The 8,366-nt window shown below is 44.0% G+C and overlaps 1 protein-coding gene across 1 annotated transcript; it reads right to left on the reverse strand.

Moving 5' to 3' along the window:
* Positions 1–686: 686 nt before the first annotated feature.
* On the reverse strand, positions 687–5,388 carry PPP1R3C (protein phosphatase 1 regulatory subunit 3C). Its single transcript, XM_015061891.3, has 2 exons — positions 5,231–5,388; positions 687–3,151 (listed from the first exon to the last, which is right to left on the reverse strand). The coding sequence occupies exons 1-2, from the start codon at positions 5,242–5,244 to the stop codon at positions 2,212–2,214; spliced, it is 954 nt and encodes a 317-aa protein (XP_014917377.1). The 5' UTR covers positions 5,245–5,388; the 3' UTR covers positions 687–2,211.
* Between the last annotated feature and the right edge of the window lie 2,978 nt (positions 5,389–8,366).

Consider the following 8,366-nt stretch of genomic DNA (forward strand, 5'->3'; position numbering starts at 1 on the left):
GTGTGTCAAACAAATTACACCTGCGGCCAGATAACAGCCTGCAGGCCTGTAGTTTACAACTTCTGATGAAAAAGAGGTTATAAAATTCGTTCTTCATAATTGGGCCTTTTCCATAGGTTGGCCATTTGTTTCACCTTAAGTTTAAGATAGCCCATGCAGAATCCTTTCTGGAATTTACACGAGAACTAGAACTACAACTAAGTTTCATAGACCTCCTGCCTCTCACTGCAAGGAGCCTAGCCTCTCCTTTTAGTCCAGGGCTGATGCCCACTGTGCCCTCTGTGCAGCTCCAAGCTTTGCCCCTTCAGGAAGGTGCTGGAGCTGATGAGGTAGAAGCCACTCCAGCTCTTCCCACGTGATCTCCTTCCCCATTTTAAAGCTGAGAAGCGGCCACCAAGAGAACCCTGCCCCAGCAGAGTGTGTGTGAAGAGCAGTAAGCACAAATGGGGACAGTCAGGGGGACAGTCACAGCAGCTGAAGTCACTGCCCCTGGACCCTAGCCCTAGTGGTCAGGTGGTAGGAAGTGACCTTACTATTGAGTCTGGAACCATGTGAATACCTTCAGGTGAATCCAGTTCCCGGTCCAAACTATCTTTGCTCAGTTGTTCTAACACAAAACAGGAGAATCTCAGTTGAAGGTTTCTTATTTGACTAGCTGTGACTTTGAGAGAGAAAACATACTCAGATTTGTATCAAACACTTTTATTCTTCAAGTGAGAAGTTCACAAAGGATAGCTCTAGGAGAGTGAAATATTTAGAGTAGAAAAATTGTGGGTGCTAGCCAAACCTCAAATACTGTCACGGCAGAGTTATTCCAATAGTACTTTTCCAGCATGGCAGATCATGTGTTAAAATTAACTGCATTCTCTGAATACCTCTCAATGGACATGCCCGATGACAGAAGCAAACATTCAAGGACTACTGTTCTTAGGATCTTACAGAGTGGATTTATGCACACCCCAAACAAGTATATTACAACACATCCAAACAATCCACATCCATTAAAAAAAATTTTTTTTTTTTACTTAAAGAAATTGGTAGAAAGACTTAAAACAACAAGACAAATATAGGCAAGAAATACATTGCTACTTGCATGTGTAAGGTACTGGATTCTTGAATTGAGAATCAATGTCAGTCCTCATTTCCAACATCACATCGAAAAAGTGTGGCAGAAAAATGAGTCACCTTCAATATGAAGGATGCGAGTTGTGTATACTGACGACACTCCCAAAGATACGACAGTATTGCGAAAGGGAGGCCAGTATACAGAGTGGACTTTCTCACAAAGTCAAACACTCAAGAGTTATCAGATGACCCTTCAGATGTTTGGGAACAGCACAATATTCTGGCTTCATCAAGGCACTTGCAAAGAGCTGTCCTTGACACAACAGAATCCCCACAAGGTGTTAACCATTGATGATGGTGTGGGGTTTTGGTCAGGCAGCATTTTGTACTGAGAATCTGAGCGTGATGCCTTGGTCACAAACAAGATCACTCATAACATGAGGACTGCAAAGCCAGATTCGCTTAAACTTTCCCCAAATCATGCTTTCTTACAAATCATGTTTGAAAAGAAAGACTTCATTTAAAATCTTGATTCTCCCGAGTTATAATTCATTCACCTTTCTCCAATACCACCCAACACCCCTAAAGTTTGTTTGGTTTTTCTCCGCAAGAATACAGAAGATGGAATCTCTCCTCCACCTCTACACATTATTTCCTTAGGAGAGAACTGTAAAACCAACTTAAAAATACAAAGTAACCTTACATTTTTCTCACCAACAGCAAAATACCAGACCTCCCGCTCCTCCTCTGATGAGCTGCAGAGCCCTTTGTGTACACTTTTTAGACATTCCTCATACCATTAACACAGCTTCCCATCACCATCAGCTGTCCTTTCTCAACCTTTCCTTGCCCAACATGAAAGCTAGTGAATTGAGAGGGAAGGAGAAAGGGCATTGGAACAGTATTGCTTTTTCAAAAATAGGGTTCCGGGCTGTTACTTGATCCTCCAAAGCAAAATTGGGCAGTATCATCGTAGAGACCCCAACACTAAATTCTCAAGTGGCTATCTTTTTGTAGCCAGGTCTCGGAAGCTCAAAACTAAACCTACTGAAGGAAAGTAGCCAAGACTTCCTAATATTGAGCAATATAGACCTAGAATTACATGGGAAATATACCAGGTCAGAGCCAGTCACCAAGGTTACTTAATCATCGGTAAGAGGCCAAGTTCTCCATTCTCCCCCAGCTCTGCCATTCTGGGAAGAGCCCACTGGCCAGCCTCGGACTGCCAAAAATGGATGACTCGGACTCAGTCTTGGGGGGCACCTGGTGGAATGCACAGTCCTGAGGTGCCATCTGTGTCTGCACTCCGTCAGGTTTCCATTGCACATGGACAATTCTATAATTCTGACCCTCGTTGTTGTCCCAGAAGACCTGCCCATTAGCATGGTAAGAAATGCAGAACTCAATTTTCTCCTCAGTTGGAATGATGGAGGGTAAGTCAATGGCAAATGAGAAGGTGTCACTATCTGAGCCACCATACACATTTTTCATGTAGACACAGTCCACATCAGTGTAGCTCTTCCAGGTATCAAAAGTGATCCGAATCTGAACCTTCTTCTCAAAGCTCATGTTTTTCACTTTCACAGTTCCAGCCACTGTTCGCTCTTGCAAAGAGCAGTTCTCCAGACAGACAAAATTCTTCTGAAAGTGGTTCCGAAAACTTAAGTAATCCGTTGAAGGCTGGGGGAAATCTAAAATCAAGTTCTTCTCCTCATGGAGTTTTAAGCCAGAGGAGATATCATTAAGGTCCAAGAGATCAAACTGAAGATCCCACTCTGGTTCCTCTGGGAGGTCCGAGAAGACGTGGATGGCGGTGAGAGAGAGCCCCTTGGAGTCAGCAAACACAACCCGCTTCTTGGCTTGCTCGTGTGAACGCTTCCACTCATTCTGTGATTTGGCTTCCTGTTTTATATTGAGACACGGTTTCAGAGGCTTTAATTTGTTCACAAAATTTCTTCTCTGGAGGTCATCATAAGGGCCCAGGAAACTCTTCAGGGGTGGCGAATGAGCCAAGCAGAGCCTCATGGCCACATCCACTGGCATGACTGAACTTGTCAAAGGCCGTGGATCTAAAACCTGGATCATTCTGGAATACAAAAAGAAGAGGGGTTATCACCTGGATCTGGAATGCTCTTCCCTGGTCTCAAGTGTGTGTGTGTGTGTGTGTGTGTGTGTGTGTGTGTGTGTATGTATGTATGTATGTGTGTATATATATATATATATATATATATATATATATACTGTTTCTGTGTTGACTAAACTATACCAGCACAGTAAATACCAGGGATGTGCTATCATATGTAGTAAAAGAAAACAAAACAGTATTAGACGATCAGATTTGCATCCCACGTTTGGCTGTGCCCTTGACTGACTACAAGGCCAAGGGTTAACTGCTTAAAACACTTGAGGGTCTCAGTATCCCCATCTGAGAAATAAAAGGGCTGGATATGATAATCTCTAATACAGCTCTCAGGACCATTTTCTCTGTTCTGAGCCAGTGGTTCTCAAACCTGTCTAGTCACAATGGCCTAGAGAGTTGGTTTTCTTTCTTTTTCTTTAATGTCAATCCCTGGGACTTATAGCCACTTGAGGCAGAACCCATCCACAGGGAGGGTAGATGTTCTTAAAGCTTCCCAGGTGATTCTAATGACCATACAGGTTCCAGAACCATGGTTCCAGACTCTCTGCTCCCTCTGGCTGCTCTGCTGATTTTGCTGTTAAATTGATTACACTTCTCTGGAAAGGTAATCCCCTTGAAAAGAAAAAAAATTGCCATAAAATTCTCATGGAACAGTTTTGAAAGTGACAAGGCTGGAAAGAATGAAGTCGGAGGATTATCTGTGCACTTTGTCACGTTCTCCCTCATTATTCACAAGTAACAAACTGAAATGCAAGTCAGCAATTCATGCACTTAAAGAAGTGCATATCCCATAATCTATATTTCATATAGAGATATTCATGACAAATCCACATTTAGGTGGAAAAAACTGAAAATTGGACTTTGTAATATATATTATATATATGAACTTATAAAAAACTTAATAGGAAATACACCAAAAAGTTACTTATCTCTGGGCAGTAGGATCATTGGTGATCTATTTTCGCCTTTGTACTTTTTTGGTGTTTTCTAGTGTTTTGCAATGGATATTTATAACTAGCAAGATAGTGAAGCTATTTAAAAATTTAAACATAACTATGCTCAGCAATATTAAATTAAGAAGTGCCCATCAAGTTTTTTCCTGGCCTTTCGCCCTCCGTACATATTGCCAAGCTTATGGATTCCCCGCCCCCCATCCTTACAGGTAGGAGGCTTGTGTGTACTGTACATGACATTTCTCAATCTGGCTTCAGTAACTCTTCACAGTGGCTCTAAGCACATAGGCAAATGGTCATTAACACAAAATGGGTAATAAAAGAACATTCACAGAATTTATTAGTCCTGGGATTTTTCTGGAAGGCCTACAAACTTAGAACAAACAAATCTGAGCTAAAGCTATATTTGCGAGTCTAATAATAGTTAACAGCAGGATTTGGGGAGAAGTCTTCTGCTAAGTGAGTATGTCTGGAGGAGCTATTTAAAGTAGTTGTGTGGAAGGTTTTTTGTCTTGTAGTTTTGTTTTGTGTTTTCACTTTTTGCACTTATAGAAAGACAGTTTTAGGATTTGGCAGTTTCCCTGGAATTTCAAGTCTTGGCCAAGAGTTAAAAACTCATCATTTGCTCAAACTCCACAAGCCTGAGTTTACTATGGCAAACCGTGATAAGAGGGGTGGAGAAGGGCGAATGAAGGCAAAACGTCCCACTGCAGCTCTCCCCCCAGGCTCAGCTACCCAACCAACATCGTCAAGGTGCTGTTCCCACAAGCTGCCCCAGTGCTTTGGGACGTTTGGGATAACAGTCGGAATCCAAAAGGGAATCAGAACCACAGCATACTCACGTTAAGAGATTCTGTTTGGGGGTGCTTACTACCAAAATGAGCTTTGCCTAAGAAGCACCGAGCACATCTCCACACCTGCGAGGCTTCCCTGGGACCACAGTCAACTCAGCCAGCTAGCCATCCTCCGAGGGTCTCCACTTGCAGTGATGCCCGAAGGACGACGCAGCCCAGCCTCCCTGCACCCGTTCGCTCCCCTCTGCTCTGAGGCGGGGAGTCTGCAATGAACCTACCTGGTGCAGCTCATTAGGCAGAGAGGCGGCGGCGGACCGTGAAAGCCGGCTCTCCGCTGCCCGCGCAAGTTCGGACCCCGCTCCCAGGCCGTCCCAGTGCCGGCGGTAGCTCCGGCCGATTGCGGCTGCGGCGCGGGAGTGGCCGCTTATCTGCCCCGGACCACGTGAACCAGTCCCTCGCACCAATCACCGGGCGGCTGGCCCCGCGCCGCGACCAACCAGCACCCGGCTAGGGCGCGAGCCCTCGCCCAGGGAACGTGACCGCGGTGGCGCGTGGGGGAGTGCTCGGGGACTGGCCAGCAGCTGGACCGAGCCCCGTAATGCGAACCCTGGGCGAGGGGGGCGTAGAGGCCGCACCGGGAAGCACGTAGCGGGTGCAAGCCAGGGAGGAGAGCAGCAAACCTCTCCCGGGCTGGGCGCCAGCTCGGCGGGACTGCAGGCAAGGGGATGCCTTTTTCGTCCTGAGGCGTCTGTGCACAGTTAAACCCAGGCACGCAGAGTTGTGGCTCCTTCCAAATGTATATAATACTAGAAATGTTTATATTGTTCACTGCTTGGCGCATCCACTCATTTTCTCCCTCACCTTTAGCCAAAGCAATCAGAGGTTGGCTGCATGTTTTTTTAATTAGGGAAAATCTAAAAATGCACCACAGAGTGGACTAAGGCTGCTAGGAATTACCAACTTCTCTAAACAAACGTTAATAAAGCACGCTAGACCCTTAGAACGGTGGCGGAGCATTTAATTAAAAGGCACTTTGTATTTAGATCTATTCTTCAGTTTTTCTCCCTGGACAAGAAAACTAAAGACAGAAATGAAATGGTCTTTTTTATTCATGTGGCGAGTCCGCCACAGAGCCAGTGTGCGATCCAAATCCCTCAACTCAGTTCTGACGTCCTTTGGCAGTGAGGTGGAAACCAAAATGTTAAAATATCACCCTGTAAATTTAATGACTCTCCCGAACCAGTTACTTTGTTTAGTTTGGGGAGTTTTTAGACCATCAGTTACAACCATAAAATTAAATTTCTAAGTCGAGTAGAAATTATTTTTATAAAACCCACATCCTAGCTCTCCTCTTTAACTTTGATATACACTAGTCAATTAAAATGTACAGAATGTACAATGTACAATGTAAAAAAATCCCTGTGTCTTTCAAATTACTGTCAAACACTGGAATTGTTAAAATAGTTACTAAAGAGAAAGATACCCATGCTGAGTATCACCAGGAAGGTACTTAAAGCTTGGGTTTGAATTTAAGAAGGAAACACCCAACTAGTAGCAGATCTTCTAGCCCCTCAACTGAACCAAAACTGGCTGAAGGTGGCATAGTCCTTGGGTTTGACACTTACAAGCTACGTGAATCTCGGCAAGTTCCAGCCTCACCTTCCTCACGGTTCAAGGAGAGATAATGAAATTGTTCCAAGGGTTACATAAGACTGTGCTGATGAGAAAACTCAGCAGTGTCCAGCGCATGTGTTCAACTCAGATCAGTACCCTCTCCCTCAGTTTTAGTTTTTATTCCATTGCCACAGGTGGCCAGTGCCTGAGCTCTTATATATTAATCAATAGCTCCTGCTTGTTGGACCTGTACTAGGTGCCAAACACTCGTTTTAAGTGTTCCATGTGTCTTAGCTATTCATCTCCCAGAACAGCCCTAAATGGTGTGTTATTAATCCCATTCGAGAGATAAGGAAACTGAGGCACTGAGAGGTCAAGAAATCTACCCAGGATCTCATAAATAAGGCTGGGATTAGAACCTGACTGATGCCAGGGCAACAACCATTGCACCAGAGTGACTTCCTTTAATTCCCCCATCAACAGTTAGAATGATGGGAGTGGAAGGTGCCTTAGGTATCACTGGCTTCAGTCTGTTTTTCTTTTCTTTTTCCAAAGTCTTCCTCTCCCCCCTCCCACCCCCATCCCACAGAGGAAGAATCTAAAACTCAGAGAAGCTGAGCTGTTTGCCGGGGACTGGTTAGGTCAGAGCCCAAACAGGAACATGGGCAGAGTTTGTGCCTCTACTCACGATGAATACGTTGAACTAAAAAAGTGGGTATTGCCAATTAAAGTTATGGAGAAATATAAAATAATGACTATTGTGATCCCATTTTAGAGGGAAAATGTGCCTGCATAGAAAATAGAATATGTCCTACCCAAATGTTAACAGTGCTTATTTTTGGATGGTCAGATTATGAGTAATTAAAATTTTCTTGGGGCATCTGGGTGGCTCAGTCGGTTAAGTGTCCAACTTCGGCTCAAGTCATGATCTCGCAGTTCATGGGTTCAAGCCCCACATCGGGCTCTGTGCTGTCAGCTCAGAGCCCGGAGCCTGCTTTGGATTCTGTCTCTCTGTCTCTCTGTCTCTCTGTCTGTCTCGCTCTCTGCCCCTCCCCCACTTGCATTCTGTCTCTCTCAAAAATAAATAAACGTTAAAAAAATAAAATCAATAAAATTTTCTTTGTAATTTTGCTTCTTCGTATCTTTAAATTTTTCTACTATGAACAAGGACTTTTTCTATAACCAAGAAATCATTCTTAAAGGACTTTAAAACTTCCACATTCAACTAATCTATATAGTGTACCTACTAGGTCCCAAGAACCGTGTTGGAGGCTTTCACATGCTTATGCCATTTACTCACACGGTCCTTTTGAGTTTATGCTTGTTTCCATTCATGCTGCCTTCTCTCCTGCCCCCTGGTGCTGACTCATGCCATGAAATCCGCCTCTCTGAAGTCCTTAAAATAGAAATCAGGAAAACAGGCTTTCTCCAAAGAGGAGTCAAAACTCAGTAAGCCTCTAAACTGGATTCAGCTCACACCCCACTTTGCAAACATCCCTGTAAGAGAACAATCCGGGTGCAGGTGTGAAGGTGCAATTATTGTTGCCGACAGTAACAGTAATTAAAGAAACAGTGGTTAAAATGGTTAAAGAAAGTGCAAGACACCACCTCAGACATGTGTGGTATCGCAGGTGAGGTGAAGAAGAAGGGAACAAATAAGACAGGATGCACTTGGCCTCTCTAATCTGTTGGGAAGAAGGATATAAAGTAAAAAGACCAGTAACCAGGTTGGCTAAGTGGAAAATGGGTCACATGAACATTATATACATTTGTTGTATGTACATTAGGACTTGAGAGAAA

The sequence above is a fragment of the Acinonyx jubatus genome, chromosome D2 (assembly GCF_027475565.1).
Source record: "Acinonyx jubatus isolate Ajub_Pintada_27869175 chromosome D2, VMU_Ajub_asm_v1.0, whole genome shotgun sequence".
Classification (NCBI taxonomy): domain Eukaryota; kingdom Metazoa; phylum Chordata; class Mammalia; order Carnivora; family Felidae; genus Acinonyx; species Acinonyx jubatus.